Source organism: Theropithecus gelada, chromosome 15, assembly GCF_003255815.1.
Source record: "Theropithecus gelada isolate Dixy chromosome 15, Tgel_1.0, whole genome shotgun sequence".
Taxonomy (NCBI): Eukaryota; Metazoa; Chordata; class Mammalia; order Primates; family Cercopithecidae; genus Theropithecus; species Theropithecus gelada.
Window position 1 is genome coordinate 11,978,207 of NC_037683.1, and position 22,222 is coordinate 12,000,428.

At 44.1% G+C, this 22,222-nt stretch overlaps 1 protein-coding gene across 9 annotated transcripts in view; it reads right to left on the reverse strand.

Moving 5' to 3' along the window:
- Positions 1-22,222, reverse strand: part of RALGPS1 (Ral GEF with PH domain and SH3 binding motif 1) — a 305,937-nt gene that overhangs the window by 160,036 nt on the left and 123,679 nt on the right. For 8 of the 9 annotated variants that reach the window (XM_025359233.1, XM_025359236.1, XM_025359232.1 and 5 more), the window contains exons 6-7: positions 16,670-16,759; positions 13,554-13,646 (exon numbers count right to left, since the gene is read on the reverse strand). In XM_025359233.1, coding sequence (XP_025215018.1) covers positions 13,554-13,646; positions 16,670-16,759 — 183 coding nt within the window. The remainder of the gene's footprint in view (positions 1-13,553; positions 13,647-16,669; positions 16,760-22,222) is intronic. The other variant, XM_025359237.1, reaches the window with a different exon arrangement.

The following is a 22,222-nucleotide window of genomic DNA, read 5'->3' on the forward strand; positions in this document are numbered from 1 at the left end:
CTTTGGTCTTTTTTTTTTTTTTTTGAGACAGAGTCTTGCTCTGTCGCCCAGGCTGGAGTGCAGTGACGGGATCTCAGCTCACTGCAAGCTCTGCCTCCCAGGTTTACGCCATTCTCCTGCCTCAGCCTCCTGAGTAGCTGGGACTACAGGTACCCGCCACCTCGCCCAGCTAGTTTTTTTGTATTTTTTAGTAGAGACGGGGTTTCATCATGTTAGCCAGGATGGTTTCGATCTCCTGACCTCGTGATCCGCCTGTCTCGGCCTCCCAAAGCGCTGGGATTACAGGCTTGAGCCACCGCGCCTGGCCAATTTTTGTATTTTTAGTAGTGACCGGGTTTCACCATGTTGGCCAGGCTAGTCTCAAACTCCTGACCTCAGCTGATCCACCCGCCTTGGCCTCCCAAAGTGTTGGGATTACAGGCATGAGCCACATGACTGGCCAAAGAACTGCTCCATTGTTAAGCAAACCACTCACTTCCCTTACTCAGGAGGTCATTCTTTATTAATGCAACATAGAACCCCTTACTTCTTTGGTGATGGCAGCCATTAAACAAATCTGGATGTCCTCCTGACACACACTGTGGCTGGGCCAAGCTGGCTCCCAGGGCTCAGGCAACTGGTTCTCCAGTCTCAGCTGGGGGACTGCCCATATCCCTTGCCATGCCCAGCCTACCTGCCCAGCCTGTCAAGTGCCTGTAGGGACAGCACCTCAGAGGTGATCAGCCTATCTTCTATGCCTCATCCCCAACTTGCCCCACATACTCACACAGACATTCAAAAGCGCTAAATCTAGTTAATTTTGCTCATCTGCTCCCTTCTGTGCCTACAAAAGAGACTCAGACAGTATCAGATTTCTCAAGAATAGTGCATAGGTCACTAGAAGACATCAAAAAACCCTAAACATGTATTTCCCATGATGTATTTGAAAACTGAGAATTTCCTCTAGAAAAATACAGGAATTAGCCAGGAATTAGTAAGACACGGGAAACAGGAAATTGTGGATCCAATCCAGGAGTAGGAAAGGGAGAGATGGGATGACCAATGAACAGTAGGCCTTAAGAACAACTGGTCCACATTGGATCAGCCCTAGAAGAGATGTCTCCAGAGAAAAAGTGGCTTGATTAAAAACCTGACATGATGGCACACGGAGGGGAGGGGATAGACCTATTTATTATATGTAATAAAAAATAAACATAAAATAATTTTAGGATTACTTAGATATCTGGTAGATAGGATAAGAAAAAGTTTTTAAAGGCAATTAGAAATTCCAGAAAAATGGGTAGGGCATGGTAGCTCACACCTGTAATTTCACTCCTTTGGGAGGCCAGGAGTTTGATACCAGCCTGGGCAACATAGCAAGATACCATCTCTACAAAAAAATTTTAAGGCCGGGCGCAGTTATTCACGCTGTATTCCCAGCAATTTGGGAGGCCGAGGCGGGCAGATCATGAGGTCAGAGTTTGAGACCAGCCTGACCAACATGTTGAAACCCTGTCTCTACTAAAAATACAAAGATTAGCCGGGTATGGTGGCGGGCGCCTGTAACCCTGGCTACTCTGGAGGCTGAGGCGGGAGAATCACTTGAACCCGGGAGGCGGAGGTTGCAGTGAGCCGAGGTTGCGCCACTGCACTCTAGTCTAGGCAACAGAGTGAGACTCCGTCTCAAAAAAAAAAAAAAAAAAAAAGAAAATTAGCTGGGCATGGTGGTGCACACTTGTAGTCTCAGCTATTTGGGAGGCTGTAGCAGGAGGATTGCTTGAGCCCAGGAGTTCAAGGTTGCAGTGAGCTATGAGCTATTACACTCCAGCCTGGGCATCAGAAAGACCCAAAACAAAAACAAACAAACAAAACAAAACAAAAACAAAAACAAAACAAAACAAAACCAAGAAACAAAAAAAAACAAAATAAATCAATCCAGGGAAATGACAAAATATTCAAGGAAGGGCATATTATTCATAGTTTACTACTTGACTATATAGTGAGGCATACTTACTCATTCCTAATCATTAAAACACCAAATATTCATTTAACAAAAGTGATTTCGCTATAATGATGAATGTGTTTGAGGAACAAGGGAAGGTGGTTCAGGAAAACTAAACAAACATCTACCATACAAAGAAGTCACCAGATGCTGTCTAAAGCAGATGGGTCAAGAAACTGTAGCAAAAGCACATTGGTAAATATATGGCAGAAACTACTAGAAGAAGCCACTTAAACTGAAAGTGGTTGCCTCTGGGGAATAATGGGGGTGTGGAGAGATGAGTGATGAGTGTTAGTTGTTTCACTAAATCTTTCAGTACTTAGTGATTTTTAAAATTCATGTGTATGTAATGCTGATAATAACTTTTTTAGGTTTAATTTTTTAAATATAGGGTTTGTTTGCTCAGGAAATAACAGCATTTACTCACACGTTTTAAGCTTTCATTACAAGAACCATAAACTGCAAACCTCATCTGAATTTGAGGGTCCCTTAGATTTTAGAGTTCATGGGAAGCCTCAGGAAGAAACCATCAGAACTACATACGAGAAAGTAAATTGTCTGCTTACCCAGAGTCAAACAGATACTAAAACCATTTTTGTTCAAGAAAAGAGATAAGGAAGTAAGGTTAAGGAAAATTTCACTAAGTATAACTTCACTTCTAGTAAAGTTTAGAAGTCTTGGGGCACCCTGAGATTTTCTTCCATAATATTGATCATGATTGTGCTTGACTGTATGATTACATTTGTGTCTCCCTCCACAAATTATGGACTCCACGAGGAGGGTGACCATGCTGGCTACATCCACTCTACTGATCCCTGCATCTGGTATGATTCCTGACACAGAGGAAATGCTGCCAAAAGACTTGCTACATAAAAGAATCATGAGAAAAATAACAACAACTGAAAAATCCAATTACTTGGAAAATTTTGAATATTCAAATAATTCTTGGGCAAAAGACCAAATAAAAGCCAAGATAATGGACTATTTACAAGCCATACATAATTAGAATACTGTACGTTAAACTGTGTGATGAGGCCAAAAGCACATTAGGAGGAAACTTTGTGGCTTTAAATTCATTTGTTATTAAACAAGAACTAATATAAATCAACTAAATATTCAACTCAACAAGCTAAGAAAATAGTGGGAAAATGGGAGAAAGAAATCAATGGGTAAAAGTAGAAACTGGCATGTTAAAAAACAAAACATCAAACTAAAAAAAGCTAAACATCAAACCTATAGAAGTGATTACTAAACCTAAGAGCTAATTTTTATAAACTATCAATAAAATAGGTAAAATTTCTATTAAAAAGCAAAAATATACAACATAGGACTGAGAAAGGGGCTATAACCACATATGCAAAATGAAATTAATTTACAAGGTAAAAACAAAGTCCCTGCTTATTAATTTTGAATCACTTTCATGGTGCAAAGGATAAATGGGACTCACAAACCATGAGGTCAAAAGCTAGGAAGATCACAAATCTTGGAGAAATACCTGAAGAAGTGGATGGCTTCTGGAAATTTCCCATCATGCTCTGAGTACCTTGTATGTGGCACTTGTATTTGACTGATCACAAACCACCGTTCCCCTTTCTAGTAAAGCAGTTCAAATCTGGAAGTTGTCTCCATGGAGGAGAACAAAATTTCTCCAAATTTTCTTTATGAGGACTTCGGTGTCTTGCTCCCTTGCCTCGAGAGAATATTTCTTGATACATGGAAATATTTATTAGCAAAGAGCCTGCTGCTCCAAATATGTTAAAATTGGCTTAAAATTCCATTTCAATTCCAGTGTCTACTGTTGATACGGAAAGAATTTTTAGTGTTGTGGATAATCTATGGACCAATGGATTCAGCAGACTAAGTATGGAATCAGTAAGGAAACGAACTGGAATTTTTAAAATAATTTTTTACTTCTTTAGATACAACATGCCGATTTCTGAAAAATACAATGTCACATACCTAATATAAAATATTAGACGCAATAGAGACTACTGTATGTAACATGAGGAAAAATTGTAACTGAAATTTAGTGGTATCCTGGCTAGCTGTCCATGTTTATCTTTGACTAAAGCTATTTTAAACCCTGTATAGACAGAAGTTAATTTGTAGAAAATATGGTAATATAAATAATTCCTGTCTACAGAAAGGCAAATAATGCCTCATAGAATGCTACTGATTATCACCTTCGGAATAGTGACTAATTTCATATCAATTTTTAAACTGATTTTAGCCTTCCTTACCTGATTATAAAAGTGCAGTACTCTAGCTTCTCTTTTGATATGGTTGTAATATCTTACTGGTTCTCTCCTTAATCAATGAGTTAAATAAAATCTTTGACAAGTATTCATCTTATATTTGTATGAGTCATGATTTTATCTTTTTAAAAAATCATCCTTAAACAGTTACATGCACACATATACACATGTATCCAATCACATGCATATACACACACATACACAATCCTGTAGGACAATTTTCTCATTTATTTCTAATAATTTTTGTTAATTTTTTTATTCCACCCATGGCAACCCAGCAGATATTCCCACAAAGACCCAAGAATAGAGAGCCGGGAGGTTGAGTTTGATCCCCTAACATATGTTTGCCGAGGGCCCATTCAGGGTCCAGATCTGGTCTGGCAGTGGGCAGAGAGTCAGGTACCAAATACACATCTCATTTGTTCAACCTGGCTCAGCAAGGAAGGATCAGAAACACTACATAGGAGAGGGTTCTCTAGGGGAAGAACAAACCCTATTACCCAAAGAAGGAACTGCAGGAAGAGACAGTCCTGAAAACAAGTCTAGAGGGATTTCAACAAGCACAGATGGGGCTGGAGAGGCCCCAAGGCCACAAAAGGCATCAGCGCCGGCCTGGAGGTGGACACACAAGGGTTGTTTAAGGAAACAGCAGTTTGGCTAAAGTGGAGGTAAGTGTTGTTTTGCATAAGACTAGAAGAGACAGGGGAGAGATGGAAACTCTCCTTTTGACAACGTGTGGTTTTGACTTGGGCATTTGGATGCCATAGACATGCGAACACCATTTTGACTGCTTATTCTACTTTTCCAGATACTTCAGCTCAACTTGCAAACAGGGGAACAATCACAAACTGCTAAGCATGAACAGTGAATGAAAAAGAATGAGTTGACTATGGCCATGTTTTAACAGAAATTCCTCAGGCCAGCTCTCGCATCTCTTGCACACATGACTTGGGGCTCTGAGTTGCTGTGTTGCTGGTGGTAGCAGATGCACCGCTAGCCACAGCTGAAAGGTTTATGGTTTGTTTTTTAGGGTCAGGAAGTAGGTATGAAATCTTTTGGTGTTTGCTGTCAATGTCGAAATGCCTCTATTATGTCCTCAGCACTCTGCAAGACACTCAGCACCCACCAGCTTACATCATGTGCCACATCCCCAGATGCAAGTTTCTCTCAGAAACACTCATGAGGACAGACCAATTCTCTCTCATTCTAGCTCAGTCTCTCTCCTTCACTCAGAGGCATCACTGAAATACAGGGTTGGAAGTGCACATGATGGTTAAAAACTGGCTGACAAAATATTCATTATCATAAAACTGAAGGTGAAATAAATGCTCAAATGGCAGATCAAAAAGAAAAACTGGCATCGGAATGGTTGTATCTGAGCACAATGCCGCTCTGGAGGAGTGATGGCATAGAGCCCCCATCCTAGCAAGGTGGATGAGGGGTTGAGGGAGAACACTAAAAACTATCTTTAACCAGGGATGTGAAAACCTTGAAACTATGTTTTGGAGAGATCACTCCAGTAGCGGTGTGAGGGTGGCCCAGAGAGTGCAAGTCCCGAAGCAATGAGACCAGCTGAAAGAGGATGACAGTTCAGGCCATAAGTAAAAGGGCCTGTCATACACGGATGGAAGCCTCTGCCAATCCATTCGAAAGAGTCAAAAATAATAACAACAACAACAGGTAATACCAAACCCTCAATATGAGCCAGGCATAGTTCTAAACATTTTTCCAGGTATTTACTCATTTAATCCTCACTGTAAGAGGTAGGCCCAGGGCTCAACTCAGGTGTCTGATTTAAGAGGCCATGCTCTCAATCTCCATGCCCCTCATTTCTTGGTCTGAGGTCCCCACACCAATGCAGATCATCAATGCCAATCATATGTAATATGTACTCAGATCCCTTCACTGCGTAAGGTACAGGCTGGGGTGACAATTTCTCATAGATGAGTTTTTCCACTCATGCTCCCTTGGGGCTGTCCTAGGCTGGAGAGGGACTTTTTGATGCAGCCATACCTGACGTGTCTCTCTGATTTCTGTGGGTAGCTGAATTCCAGCCCCCCATGTGTGTGCAGCCGGACTCTCCTCTCTGTGCAGGCATTACAACCCTAGCTCCCAGCTGCAAAGGCTTATACACAGCAGTTTCTCTGAACTCTGCTCACTGTTTTGACTCTGAGAGCACTTTATTTTTAACACATGGTGACTTCCCTTTCTTGGCTTCTAATTTAGCTTTGCTTGTTGGTTTTTTAATTTGGTTGTATTTTATCCAGAATTTGTGTTTGTGTGTTTGAAGCAGGAGACGGGGAGGGAGAGGCTTATTTCTCAGTCTACCATATTGCCTAAGAGCCTAAAACACAGTCTGTTAAGAGAGTCTTCTGGCACTCACCATCATCTTCCTGGAAACCAAAGTTTGATTTCAGACATGCCAAGTGCGAGCTGTCAAAGGAACATGCAAGCAGAGGGCTCTATGCAGCAGACAGCTAGAACAGGGTTCTAGGGTACAGGAGAGAGACCAGGGCTGTAACTGAAAAGCCAGCCATCACTGGGGTACAGCAGGTGACACTTGAAGCTCCCCAAGTGGATGAGACCACCAAGGGATAGCAAATGGATCAGGGAAGGTGGAGAGGTCACCGCCTTGCAGAAGATCCACATCCATAGAAACAAAAGGAGTCAAGAGGAAGAAAACTAAGCCAAGGGAAAAGAGATTTTTCAAGATGGGAGTTATGAACAGTGTCCAATGTTGTAGCAATGTCAAGGAAGATGAGGGTGCAAATGTCAGCAGATCTGACTGAGAACTTCTAAGAAGCAGTTCCAAGCCAGGCTACAAGGAATGATGAGGATGTGTGAGTGAAGGCTGCAAATGTTGGTTTCCTCTGCATCCATCTCCTTATTGCCTCACCTGACTCACCTCCCACCTGACCAAATGCTCAGAAATGCCTCCAAAAAGCAGCTCAGGCCTATCACCACCTTCTCAACAACATCAGAGGGTGGCTACCACTGAGGCACTGCGTCAGACAAAGGGGGGCAAAGGGCACTTCCTGGATGAAGGACTTTGAATTCCAAAGTATGTGAATGTCACACATCTGCTGTCCTGTGATATTTGCCAAGTGGCCTTAGTTCTCTTCGTACAAGGAGCGATTCTCTGAATTGCACAGCTCAATGACTGTGTCCCCAGATATCTAGGATTGACAGCCCCATTCCCAAGATCGTTCCCCTCCCAGGTCACCACCCTCCAGACCAGGCCTCCTGACCCATCAGCTATGATTTTCTGCCTTTCAAGAACTTCAGTTTTCACAATGCTGCAGCAAATGAGTCAAACTCTTTGGATCAATTCAGTAGGAAAGAGCGAATCACTCTGGGAACATGCACAGAGCAAGAAGAGCATGTACGTATGTGTGCACACATGTGGTGTGTGTGTGTTTACACACATGCGCACACATGGCACGTCTAGCACCTGACTGTAATTACTGTAATGAGTGACTCATCCATACTCTAGGAATTCCATACCCCTAGATCACTCACAAAGCAGTCAGTCTCCTCTTGAGATCACTCTAATCAAAGAAAAGGTTTCATCGGCTTCTCAGTTGCTCAAGCCCAAAACCTAGGACTCACCCCTCATTCTCTTCTCCTCATCTCGACATCTCATCCAGCACACAACCTGTCAGCTCTCCCCAGCATATCCGGTATCAGCCTGCTGTTCTAATATCCCCAGCCACACCCTGATCCTGCCAACATCCCCTTGCTCCTGAATTCTGCCCTAACCTCCTGAGTAGGCCCCCAGTTTCCACTCTTGGTCCCCATCCCCCACCTAATTTGTTTTCCACAGTAGCAACAGTAATTAAAAACACAAAAACCAAAGAGCAACTGGAAGCCAGATTGTATCCGTCTCCTGTTTGAAATCCTTCACTGCGCTTGGAACAGAACCTAACTCCTCTCCTAGGCTTTCAGCCCAACATGATTGGCCCCGCTGCCCAGCCACTGCCTCGTACATCCATCTCCTCCTGGCACGCTGAGCTCTGGTCACACTGACCTCTGAGTTCCTTGTTCACATCAAGCTGATTCCTGTGCAGGGCTTTGCACCAGCCATCTCCTCTGCCTGGGATGCTCATCCCCTCATCTTGGCATGACTGGTTCCTTTTTGTCATTCAGGACTTGACTGAAAGTACATGGCTGAATGTACGTTACGCCTGTACTTCAGCATGACATTAGGGAAGTGAGGCCCTCCCTAATGCCACACTAAAGCAGACACTTGGTCATTCTCTGTCATGTATTCTGCATCACTTTTCTTCCAATTTGACAGCTCCCTGCTGATCACTTCATGTATTCAATAAACATTTATTGATCACTTCTTCTGCCAGCCAGACTGGGCACGTTTATTCTCCCTGAGTAACATGAAAGCCCATGAGGACAGGGGCCTTGACTATGGCTTCAGAACCTGACATTTGAGAAATGTTTGATTTGCAGAATGAATAAGAGCCACACGGTGATGTGTACTCAGGAAATCAGAATTGGCTGCTACAACTTCCTGCTCAGGTTTCATGGCTTTAAGGGAGCCAATATTCCAAAGTCGTCACAGTGCTGGGGTAAATCATTCCCCATCTGCATTTTTCCGGGCCAGCTATGGTAGCCTTCCTGTTTGTGTATGCAGACAGCATTTATTAAGGGCCTACTGTGTACAGGCCTATGTTCAGTGTCAGTCTGTCCTGTCTAGCTCACCCAGCAGCTAGCACTTAGCAGCCACCCATGGAGAGGCCAACAGGACGCCCTGCCCTAGCTTAATGATCAATTCTCTGGAGGTCATCCATGATGTGGCCAAGTAACAGGTATCCTACCACACCTGTAACTCCCTTCCACCAGGTTTCCCAGATATTCAGGCTTTCAGTGCAACCCACAGGGATGGCACAGAGAGCTGGCCTGCCCTGTCCCCGGGCCCTGTGTGCTAGCTGCATTTCTCTAGCCCCATTTCCAAAGCAGTGTGTCTATTTGTCCCTGCCCTGTGCCCAGCCCGATTCTCTCACAGGTTCTTACCATTAGCAAGCCATCCAACACACCCGCCAAGAAGACGGACTGTGGATTCCAGCAGGACAAGGCTGTGTCATGCTGGTTCTGTCGCTCACTAGCTCTGGATCTTGAACAAGTCATTCTACTTCTTCAAACCTCAGTTTTCCTCCTCTGCAAAACAAAAACTATCACAGCACTGACCTTTGGGGATGTTACGGTTGGTTCCTCCAGTGCCACCTGCACCTCTCTACTCTGTGGCACATGAGGCCTCACCAGTTCCAACTCAAAGGACAAGTGAGCAGAGAGGAAACAGCTCTCTTTGGGCAACATTTCTATGGCAATCTCATACCAGAAATTAATAGCAAAAGAAAGATGCAATGCAACTCAGGACAACACATACAATTCAAACAACAAATGTATAGTGGCTGGGCACCAAGGATACAGAGAAAAATCAACATCATCAATGAGGCATGCAGTCAAAAGGGGGTGGCAGACCTATAAACAAAACTGCAGAGTCGGTGTATGCTCCACCCTGCATGCTGTTATCAGACAGGTGCATCAAGAATACAGACAGTGGAGTCTGCCATTCCACTGGGGATGGGGGTGATTTGGATGAAATAAAAAGATGATGAGTTTGGCCCCCTCTGTTTCCTAAATGCTCTATGCCAACCGTAGTCCTTGGATTAACAAGACATGTGAGTGAGAGGGAAGAGTCTGATCTGAAACAAAGGCTGAATAGTGGGTTCACCAAGAACAAGCAGCTACCCCACAAGTGACCTTGGAGACCTCATGTTGTAATCCACACAGTGTGTTTCACCTCCTATCTCCCTGACACAATATTGTGGCAGTTGCCATTCTTATTTCCTAGGATGCTGCATCTACCCACCTTTTGCCCTGGTAAGTGGCTCTCTGTAACCAGGGAAACAGCCCTGGCTCAGCCCTTAGGACACAATAGGGAGGTTTCTCAGAATAGAAACAGGGACATGTTGTTGCCCTGAGTCTCCTGCTCTTTGGTGACATGTAATCTTAGCTCCCTGGCATCTTCCTCTTCCCCACCAGCTAAATGCCCACTGAGGTGCAAAGACAGGAGCCAACCAAGGGAAGTAGAGGAGCAACAGAAGCCATGGTATTAACAATCCAAGGAATGCGTGGCCAGAAGGCGTTTGCAAGGCAGCCTTCAAAGTCCTGCTGCAGCTCTCTGGCTCACTGGCTGCATGTCCCCTCCCTGATGGGCCCTCCTCTGACTGCTCTTTCTGCTGCATGCCAGCAACCAGGTGCCAGGCCAACAGCAGCCACAGCCAAGACAGACCCAAATGCCCGGGAGGTACCGGTAGTCTACCAATCTTATTTTCCAAGTTTCTAATGCAATCCTTATGGTACAAAAGGGAAAACAAAAACAAAAATTAAAAAAATAAGACCCCTCTCTTATTTTGGGTGACACGGGGTAGGCTGGAATTGTCTTTTTTGTTCAGTAGGGTATGGTGGTTAAGAGCATGGATTCTGGAGCCAGGCTGCTTAGGTGTGATCCCAGCCCTGCCACTTAGCTGTGGAGCCCTGCATAAACCATTCTACCATTCTGTGTCTGTTTCCTCACCTATAAATGACAATAGTAACAGTACCTATCTCAATGGGCAGCTGTCAGAACAAAATGGTTAATATATGTAAATTGTTTAGGGGCCAGGTATAATGGCTGACACCTGTAATCCTAACAGTTTGGGAGGCTGAGGCAGGAGGACTGCTTGAGCCCAGAAGTTTGAGACTAGCCTGGGCGACATAGCAAGTTATCATCTCTACAAAAAACTTAAAAATTAGTTGGACGTGGTGTGGCCTGTAGTCTCAATTACTCAGGAGGCTGAGGTGGAAGGACTGCTTGAGCTCAAGAGGCTGAGGCTGCAGTAAGCTGTGTTCAGGCCACTGCACTCCAGCTGGGTGACAGAGTGAGACGACGGATGGACGGACGGACGGACAGAAGGAAGGAAAGAAGGAAGGAGAGAGAGAGAAAGAGAGAAAGAAAGAGAGAAAAAGAGAGAAAGAAAGAAAAAGAAAGAGAGAGAGAGAAAGAGAGAGAGAGAGAGAGAAAGAAAGAGTGAGCATTTAGGGCAGTGCCTGCCACATGTTTTTATCTTGGCATACGTGTGAGGAAGTATATGACCCAGATGGCTTGAAAGGGAGCTAGGTGAATATGCCCATGCCTTTGAATGGGTCCTGGGTGCAAATTCCATTCCAGGCTCCTCAAGGAAGTTTCCTCTCTCTCTCTCTCTCAATCTCTCTCTCTTTTTTAGAGATGGGGTCTTACTCTGTCACCCAAGCTGGAGGGTAGTGGCGTAATCATAACTCACTGCTGCCTTGAGTTGCTGGGCTCAAGGGATCTTCCTGACTCAGTCTCCTGCGTAGCTGTGACACAGGTGCACACTACCATGCCCAGCTAATTTTGTGAATTTTTGCAAAGATGCGGTCTTGCTATGTTGTCTAGGCTGGTCTTAAACTCCTGGCCTTAAGCGATCCTCCCACCCCCAGCTTCCCAAAGTACTAGGATTATAGGAGTGAGTCACTGCACCTGGCCTGGAGGTTTATTTTCATTACAGCAAAGAACCATCAACAGGAGTGAAGACCCAGCGACCTTGAGCAGGGCCTGTCAAGCCTAACAGAGTGGTCCTGGGTACTGCTGTGACCTGCTGCTGCCCACTGTCCTGGCAGTACACAGCATCCCCTGGAGGACACCATCGCTTCATCCATGGGCCTGGCCCTATCACTGAGTGGACCATATCTCTGTGCAAGACCCTTAGACACCCTAGCCCTCTGTGCTAACTATCTCTGCCTCCACCAACTGTATAGCTTATAGGGATCGTTGAGAGTTACAATATTGCTGACAGTAAAGTCTAGGCATTATGAGAAGATTCAAAAATCATCCCTCTGGGTCCTCACATAGCTCCCAGCAATCCAAGAAACAATAACAGCATCTAAGTGATGGAAAATTCATTTTAAAAAGAAATCTCCAAGCAACTTTTGAAAAAAAAGCCTTACTGGTCAGAATGACTTGGAATCACAGGGCTGGCAGCAACTGCTAAGACCGGTGGCTTCCAAACTTGCTTTCGACCTCCAAAGCCATTGCTCAGTCGAAATTCACCCAAAAGTCCAGTACATAAAACTGATACAAACAGAGCTGCTCTGGTGGAAATAGTGCCCGAACCACCTGCTTGGCAGCATCTCTCCACAATCTCAGCCCCTGGTGGCGCCCAAGGCAACTCTAAGGAACCCCTGGGACTCCACAAAGCACTGATGGAAAACCAAGAATCTACGCCAACCTCCCCGAGTAGATACGAGAAAATGAGTCGCACAGAAGTCATGCTCTGAATGGCATCTGAATGCAAACCCAGTTTTCCGACACTGGGCTAAAACTTCTCTACTTTGCGAGGACTAGATCTATGGAAAACGGCAATTTAAAGAAACAAGGCTCATTTTCGATCACCTACAACATAATCCCTGAGTATTTTAAAGGCCCTTGAACCAGCCAAGTAGGAAACAGAGCCCAGCCCCACGAACTGGCAGAAAGAAGTTCGGAAATGAGTTGCAGAAGCACATCTGACAATTCCATACAGTTTCTGTCAGTTCCATGGGATATAAACAGGTCTTGAAAGGCTTGCGCTGTGTGGCTGTGAGAGACCCCAGATCAGGCAGGCCAGGAGGTGAATGCTAATGAGCTATGGAAATAGCAATTACTTCCCCCATGTCAGGCACTATGCCAAGAGAAGGAGGATAAAGAGGTCTGAGATATTTTTAAAGTATTTTTACAGCAGAAAAACTTTCCTACAGACTCAATTATGTAACTATCAGACTCCACCTCTGAGCTGAAATTATCCAGGGCCTTAGGAAAAAAACCCGTTTTTTCCTACACGGGGGTCACAGGTTTCTCCAGGGAAACTTAGCGGTATGGCTAGTGACCCAGGGCAGCTGCGAACCATCAGCCCAGAGACCTTCCCAAGGGCAGTTTGGAGCCTGCCAGAGGAAAATTCCAGCCAAGTGGAGGGCAGAAGTCACGCTGCTGACCCGGTCATCACACATGACATGGTGGTGTCCAAGAAGATCCTCTCTGGGGGATTCTGACCCCAGCCACGTCAGCACCTTCATCATTCCCTGGTGCCAAAATGGGGATGGGGTCAGTGACGGAGTGAGGATGCCTACAGAACCGTCATCAACTCATAGTAACTCTGTCATTGACAAAGTATAGACAGTAAGAGGAAGGCTGGGGCTTGTGGAATAAAGAACTTCACCAATGAAATGATAGCCGAAATCAGATAGACTTAGAGAGATTAACTTACGGCCCAGGTTTTTGTCAGTCTGAAGATGGGAGCACTTTGTAATGCTGACACCACAGACATGAGAGAATGAAGGTTGTTGAGTTCTAGAAGTTTCTGAAAAAAAGATATGGAATAGATTATTTTGCTGCTATAAACAACAGAACAAAAACATGCTCAAGTGTTACCAAATGTCATATTTATGAAATTCAATTACACTTAAAAATATCTCATGTAGAAAACATAGTTCTAAGGAGTTCATAGAAACCATATGCTTTTTTTCTCTCAAATTGTCAAAAGGTGAGTCTGCATCTAAAACATGTGCAAAATTTCATAAGCTGACTAGTCTGGACAGAAACGTGGCACGGGGTAAGGTTTGATAATGTGCATTACGTCTTTTTTAAGACAAATCTGAATACTGTCCCAGCAGGCTTTTGTAAACTAAAACCCCGACTGTGCCAGCAGCATCAATGTGGGTCTTCTATGATTATCTTAACACCAGAAGGAGACAGAGGCCGAGGAAAGATGGTACCAATAATCTGCATAATCCCTCTCAGCTGGGAAGGCAGTGCTCGGGCTTCCCCATCACTTGACCATGTTCCTTTGAACCAGACCCCAAATTAGTGAGAACATTTGGATTCAATTCAGTCTCAGACAAGTTTCTTACCATGGAGGGAAACAGAATGAGACACAGCCGAGTGTAAGTGCAGAAAAATGCAACTGCTCTGTTCCTGGTTTTATGCTACCGGAAACTTGCTAACAGGATGGGGGTGCCGTTTCTCATTCTTGGGAGTCAGTGAAGTTTGGGTTATTAGGCAGGCTCTATGGAACCAGAAGACCTGGTTCCAATCCCAGCTCCCACTACTTGTGTGTCCTTCAGCAAGTTACCTAATCCTTCTGAGCCTTGCTGTCCTCATACTTAAAGTGCGGAAGGCAATCACGGCACTTCTGCCACATGAGACAGTGCATATCAACTGCCTAGACCAGTGGCTGGTCCCAGGGCAGGAGCTCAGTACAATGTGAGTCTCAGCCTTGTCTTTTCCCACCCCTGTCACTTAAGTATTTCCAAGCTCAGGTGCCCCTTCCTCTAATATGTCTTTCCTGACCGTGTCCCCAAAGAAGTCCATGCATATCTGTAGCACACTGGATTGTACTTGCTTTGTACTTGCCTCTCTCTCACCCTGGGCTGTTTCCTGAGAGCAAGGACAAAGTTTTATCTACCACCGTGTCTCTCATACCCAGTACGGTGCCCAGCACATTGTAGGGGCCTAGTGAAATGCATAAAGAAAGGAAAAGCCCTTATACTTAGTCCTCACAGCTCTATTCCTGCTTGGAAATTTCTCTCTCACCACATGAGCTATTTCATTTCATACATCTCGTAACATTCTCTAATTGTTTCCTGTGTATAAGAATAGATTATCTAAGCAAGCTGAATTTCATTCCATGTATCTGCATTGCTACGCCTGTCACAGAACTTCTTTTTAGAGCTGAAAGGGCTATGGAAAATTATCTAACCCACCCCTTTCATTTTATAGATGGGAAAACCAAGGCCCAGAGAAAGGAAGGGGCTTGCACAAGGAAAGACCCAGGGCACAGAGCCAGCATGACAGTCTGCCACACAGAAAATGGCAGAGATTAAGGAGGGATCATTTTGGATTCCATGGGTGGGCCCGATAAACACATTTCCAAACTGACAGCCCGGGAGGACTGGAACCACATCCTACTTTCTCTTGTGGCCCAGCACAGAACTGATTGACAACAACAAATATCTTAAGCCCAGCACCAGTTCCAAGTACTTCAGGAGAATGCACAGGAAGTAAATGTGGGCCGGGCGCGGTGGCTCACGCCTGTAATCCCAGCGCTTTGGGAGGCCAAGGCAGGCGGATCACCAGGTCAGGAGATCGAGACCATCCTGGCTAACATGGTGAAACCCCATCTCCACTAAAAATACAAAAAATTAGCCGGGTGTGGTGGCGGACACCTGTAGTCCCAGATACTCGGGAGGCTAAGGCAGGAGAATGGTGTGAACCCGGAAGGCCGAGATCACGCCACTGCACTCCAGCCTGGGCAACAGAGCAAGACTCCGTCTCAAAAAAAAAAAAAAAAAGGAAGTAAATGTGGCCATTGCTCTTAACATAAATAGATGATGCACTTAACCTGCCCATGAGGCCAGCAGAGCAGCTTCCCTGAAGGCACAGAGGCATGACTCCAATTCCTGCCCTGCCACTGCCTGGCCATGGGGGCGGCCCTGAGCATGGACACTTCACCTCTCTAAGCTCTCCTTCCTCTGCAAATGGAATTATAATCATATGAGCACTGAACATGACCAGGTCAGTAAAGCAGCTGACCATAGCATGGTGCCTGGCTCATAAGGGGCCTCTGTAAAGGGCAGCTTTCCTAGGACCTGGGTGGGAAGACAACACATGCATACATGAAGCAAGCAGCGAAACACCCAGCACAATGCTGCAGCCGAGAGTCAGGCAAGCCTGAGTGGTTGAAACCAGTGTATAGGGAGGAGCTGCTGGGCATGAGTGGTCCAGGAAGGCCCACGGGATGGCACAGCATTCCTAGAGATAAGGGAAGAGGAGGGAAAAGGTGATGCCCAACAAGGACAGAACCTATCAGGCCAGGGGGCAGGAGGTGGGGATGGGGGGCTGCAGGGTCATCTGGCCCAGACCTGAAGCTCAGTGGGAGGTGGGTGGGGTCTGCTGACTGCTGACAATATTGTGCAGGATGTGATGATATCACAAGCATTGAGCATTGACGCTAACTAAAATCTATCAACCCCCAGAACTGGCTAAATCTAAAGTAGGAGAATGAATGGATTCCAGGGACAGCCTCTGGGTCCTGCCTTGTGGAGAGACTGTGAAAGCCCAGGTAAGGAGAAGGGCTGGCTGCCAACATTATAGGGTATGGGGGCATGCTGCCAATTTGCACACAGGTGCTAGGGGGCTGGTGAGCACCCAGGCAGGTCTAACAGCTGGCTCTGCCTGGGGAAGTCAAGCCACAGCACCCTGTTTGAACTCTGCCCAGCAGGCCCACAGCAAAGCAGCTCCCAAAGTACTGAGGAAACATATTTTTAGGGAGGAGGTGTGGGAGAGAAAAGGGAAAGGAAGGAAAAATAATAATAAAAGGCTTACCTTGGCTATTTTCACAAAATGGCTGAGGATTTCTGCCCTTATTTTTAAAGTCTGTGCTGTTAGAATTTCTCGTACAACCCAAAAACTGACCTGTAGAGTCAAATACACACACACACACACATACACACCAGAAAAGTTGTTAATTGCTGGACCAGCCATGTCACCCATGCCCACCGCTGTTACGGGATTTCCAAGAGGTCAGGAAACTGGGAGAGGATAGCCTGCGGTCACGTGAGTTAAAGAGTTCCTCTACAGCACCCAACCCTGCAAACGGGCCGTGTTTTCAGCATCCTGTCTCCAGTGCACACTGCAGAGGCCAAGAGAAAGCAGCACTTTCCTCATCATCCGGGGAGAGTTGGGCCTCCGTGACACAAGTCTCGAGAAGAGCTGCTGGGAATCCTGAGATGAATCAGACTGAATTCCTGCTCAGAAGGATCCCAGTTGTGGGGAGATCATGGATGATGGGTGGATGGAGGGACAGACGGACACATAGCCAAAGGGACATATACATTGGCAGGACCACTTGTGAGGTCCATATCCCCAGCCAGCCCTACGATGAGGAGGATTCATCAATATTTGCACAATTTTAACAAATTTAATTTTTCAGGAGAGGCCCATCCCATAACGTAAATGATATGGAAGTGGAAGTATCTCTTTCTAAGTTCCATAAAGCAATGCAGGTTACAGGGCATGTTTTCCTGGAGACAGCATGCACCAAAAAGGTATGCTGGTAGCTTTGGTTCAGAAACCCATTCGTGCTTGACCTCTCACATACTGCAACAGCCCGAACCCCTGTGTCTGATGGTGGAACAGGAAAGTCATCTACCAGAGTGGAGCTGACTCACATGGCCCCTCAATGCAACGGAAGAAACTCATGCCAAGAAATGCTGGGAAGTGGCTAGCTCTTCCTGTTTATGTTTCACTTCTGTAACAACAGTTCTATGTGAAATACAGATGCCCAAGAGTGCAATGACAGACTACAAAGAAAGGTGGAGAGCCAGGCAAAGCACGGGGCACAGGGAGAATTAAAAGGAAGGCAAGGCATCTAAAACCCCTAAACTTTACAGGGAAAAATATAGTTAAGGATATTCTAGAGCTAATAAAACAAGCTTACTGCTGCAATAAAATGTATTATCGTTATTGAAATACCATCACCTTTCAAACAGAAAGCAAAGAAAGAGAAACCAAGATTCAACAATGGGCTTTTTATGTTAAGCAGGAGTATTATAGAAATGTTTTCTCAGTGTAATTATCTGTGGTTGCCTCCAGGACATGACTGGGTTTCCACAGAATCATTTTTTCCAAGGAATTGCCCACAATTAAGTTCAGACTCAATATTTACTAGCCAGGTGCAGAAAAAAGTTTTTCTAAATACAAAATGGAGTGCCCATAAACCTTACATTTTGATGCCACATTATCACACTCAAGCGTGATAGTTTACATGTATAATTTAACAGATTCCTGCATGTCAGAGAATCATATGTTTAAGGCATATTATGGAACACGGAAGCACTGACTCTGGAGCTGCAGCACACATTGTGCAGAGGCAACTCTGAGTCAACAACTCGATTCAGCAGACTTCCATGAAGCCCCTTCTGTGTGCGGGTTCCAGGCACTGGGAGTCCAGACCTTCCTGAAATTGAGGTGACCAAAGGAGGAGGCAGAATCCTTAAGGAATCACTATATTAGAAGGCAGCTGGTAATCATGGCCATGGAAGAAGTTCAAACAGTAAACCAAAGTATGAGAGAGCTAATAATGATAGAGGAAGGCTTCTCGAAGAAGACAGGCCTTGAAAGATGGGTAGACTTTAAACAAGAGAAGACTGAAGTGTGGCTATATGTTCCATGACCAGGGATGGCTAGGTAGGCTGAAAGGACTAGTGTTGCAGGAGTACTGTGGGTGGGGGTCATGAATGAGGATGAGGGTGGGGAGGGAGAAAAAGACCAGACTGGGTGTGTGGTGGGGAGGGTAGGACTGGTGCAACAAGGTGAGAGGAAGGAGCTAAAACACTATTCTACACAGGGACTTTCAGAGGCTTCTGAGCAGGGTGATAGATGAGATCCTTTGGAAGGATAGAGACACCCATTAGAAAACTGATGCAATGGTCTCAGTGAGATATGAGGAGGTCTGAGCCAGGGCCATGCCAAAGGAGATGGAAAGAAGAGGGAGATAAGGAAGACATTACAAAGGTAGAATCAGCATAGTTTTAAAAACTTTTTATTTTATTCTCTTTTCTAATGACTGAAGAAAAGAAAACTTAAGCTTTTAACTTCAGAAGTTTGATGCAGAAAACAAGGAAAACAGAGATAAGTACAAAAAGAAAAAAATTTCAGTCTCACATATAGATCAACATTATAAACACTGTGGTATGTGTCCTTCTGGTCTTTCTTTTATTTATTTTTTTCTTTTTTTTGAGAGGGCGTCTCGCTCTGTCACCGAGGCTGGAGTGCAGTGGCACGATCTCCACTCACTGCAACCTCCGCCACCTGGGTTCAAGGGATTCTCCTGCCTCAGCCTCCTTAGTGGCTGGGATTATAGGCATGCACCACCACACCTGGCTAATTTTTGTATTTTTAGTAGAGATGGGGTTTCACCATATTGGCCAAGCTGATCTTGAACTCCTGACCTCAGGTGATCTGCCTGCCTCGGCCTCCCAAAGTGCTGGGATTACAGGCATGAGCCACTGTGCCCGACCATCTTCTTTTTCTCTATATAGAACATGTTTGTCTTTTAAAACTAAACTGCTGTATATTAATTATATATCACAAGAATTTTTATAAGTGAATATTCCTCTACAATTTTTAGCAGCTTCCAAGTATTTCATCATAGAGAAGTATCATCATTTTCTTAAATAACCCTCTACTGTTGAATAGGTTATTTCTAATTTTGTTGTAATAATGCTGAGATGAACATCTTTATACATATGTTTGTACACTTTTTATTGAGGTCCTCAGATAAATTCCTGTAAAGTGGAGTGAATAAAAGTGTGTGTACCTGTTTTCAAGAGTATATGTAAAAAAATATGGCCTCCAAAAGGTCTATTTGTTTACTCCTCAACACGTTGAAGCAGATCCATGTTGCCATACACAGGCCAATACCAGTTACTATCATTTTTTTTTAAACTAATTCAGTGGAAAAAAATGGTATTTCACAGTTTCAATTTCACATTTCTTTCATGACTATTCAGGTGTTTTTTGTTTGTTTGTTTGTTTTGCTTTTTCTCAGTTAACATTTTTTGTTCCAAACATTTATAGGTCATTTGTACTATTTGCCTTCTGAATTGCCTATGCAGGTCCTTATGGAGAACTATCTTTCTACTGGGACATCTTTCCTTCCAACCTCAAACTCCTGGGCTCAAGTATCCTCCCACCTCAGCCTGTCAAGTAGCTGAGACTACAGGCACACATCACCACACCTGGTTGTTGTTGTTGTTGTTGTTGTTTGTATGGATGGGGTCTTACTATGTCACCCAAGCAGGTTTTTTCTTATTATTGATTGACAAAAACTCTTTGTGTAGCAAATAAAAATACATGTTGTGAGTCATGTATTGTACCAAGAGCATGTAGACATTGGTACTCTTATATACTGTCTGGAGGAATGGAAATCAGTAACATTTTGAAGAACAACTTGAACATATCTTTCAAGATGTTTAAGGTATAGTCTCCCTAGAATATTTACCTTATAAAAATACAGAAATATAGAAACACATACATACAAACTTTCATTGAAGCACTATCTACAATTTTTAAAAGCCCATTGATAGCGAATTGGTTATGCAATTTACACTACCACCTCAAACTTTGAAAGGAAGTCACTAAGCTCAGCCAATATTTAATGAGTGGGAAGTTACATTCTACCTTCTTGAGGTCTAATTTACATAGATTATTTGAAATTCTTCTGCATGAGAGATTTGCCGATTCTCCCGCATTTATTTCTATCAGTATAGACTTGTGAATATTTATTTTACACTTTGGGTTACAACTCAATACTGTTATTACATGCTGCTCAAGTTGTTCCAGCTTTGGCCTTCGAGAGTTCTTTCAGTTGGCTCCTGCATCCCTTTGACATAACCCCTGTATTGTTTTTGTTAGTTTGAGCACTTCCTTACCTTCTGGCAATACAATATGCAACAGGCTCATATTCTATATTTCTTGCCTTAGTCTTAAAATTAGTCATTTCTCCAAGGAACATTGGTTCCTTTTACCAAGTAACAGTATTAGAAACCAAGATTAGCACAAGACAGGTATGAAGTATGCTTGTTGCTACTGGGGTATCATCGTTTCTGGGTCCTCTCAGCTGGCGGAGCCAAGAAATGTGTGTGTGTGTGTGTGCGTGTGTGTGTGTGTGTACTAACCCATGCCCATACACATATCTATAAAGATTTCTATATGTAACCATCTACATCTGCATTAAGTTACACATGAGTTCATACTGATGTCTCCAACTGTAACCCATTACCACATGGATCGTTCTAGCCTCCTCACACTTAGCTTATCTGTAATTTCCCACTCCAATAATGAGATTGGTTCCCACCATCTGCCACTCATTTCCTTATACTCTCTTATATTCATCCATTTCTTACATAGTTTGATTCCAGTATACAAGGATAATGGTTTCAGAATTGTTACCCGTCCCCCTAGGGAAACAACTTTATCAAATAGAGTATGATGCTTATACGTAGTTCCTTTGTCTTTAGTCTTACAGGCTCCATTCTATTACCGATTTACTTAGGTCAGCAATGTTTTCTCTCCCCCCCTCAGTGAGGTTGTTCACACATTTATAATAGATTCTTTTGTTACATTCTGCTGTATCATTTTATAACATTATCTGCAACAACATGTAACATTTTGTTACATGTTGTTACATTATAAGATTCCTCAAGTTGAATTTAAAAACTTTGTATATATTAAGGTTTCAGGGGGCTGGGCTAGGTGGCTCACACCTGTAATCCCAGCACTTTTGGGAGGCCGAGGCGGGTGGATCACGAGGTCAGGAGATCGAGACCACCCTGGCTAACACGGTAAAACTCCATTATCTACTAAAAGCACAAAAAAAATTAGCCAGGCGTGGTTGGGGGTGCCTGTAATCCCAGCTACTCGGGAGGCTGAGGCAGGAGAATGGCATGAACCCGGGAGGTGGAACTTGCAGTGAGCCGAGATCGCACCACTGTACTCCAGACTGGGTGACAGAGCGAGACTCCGCCAAAAAAAAAAAAAAAAAAAGTTTCCTCTTGGTGCTATAAAGTTCACAAATGCACTATGTCATGTATCCATCATGATAATATCATATAGTTTCACTGCCTTAAACAAACAAACAAAAAAAAACCTAGGCTTCTCCTATTTAGCCCTCTCCCCTTTCCAAAGCCCTGACAAACACTGATTTGTTTATCATCATCTCTATAGCTTTACCTTTTCCAGAATGTCAAAAAAGGAAATATAAATGTAAAAGTATAATTATGTTGATAACTTGATTGATTTGTTGCTAGCAAGAACATCTTCTTTGCTCTGTAATAAACCAACAATAATGATTCAGGAGGAGGAAGAAAAGAGAAA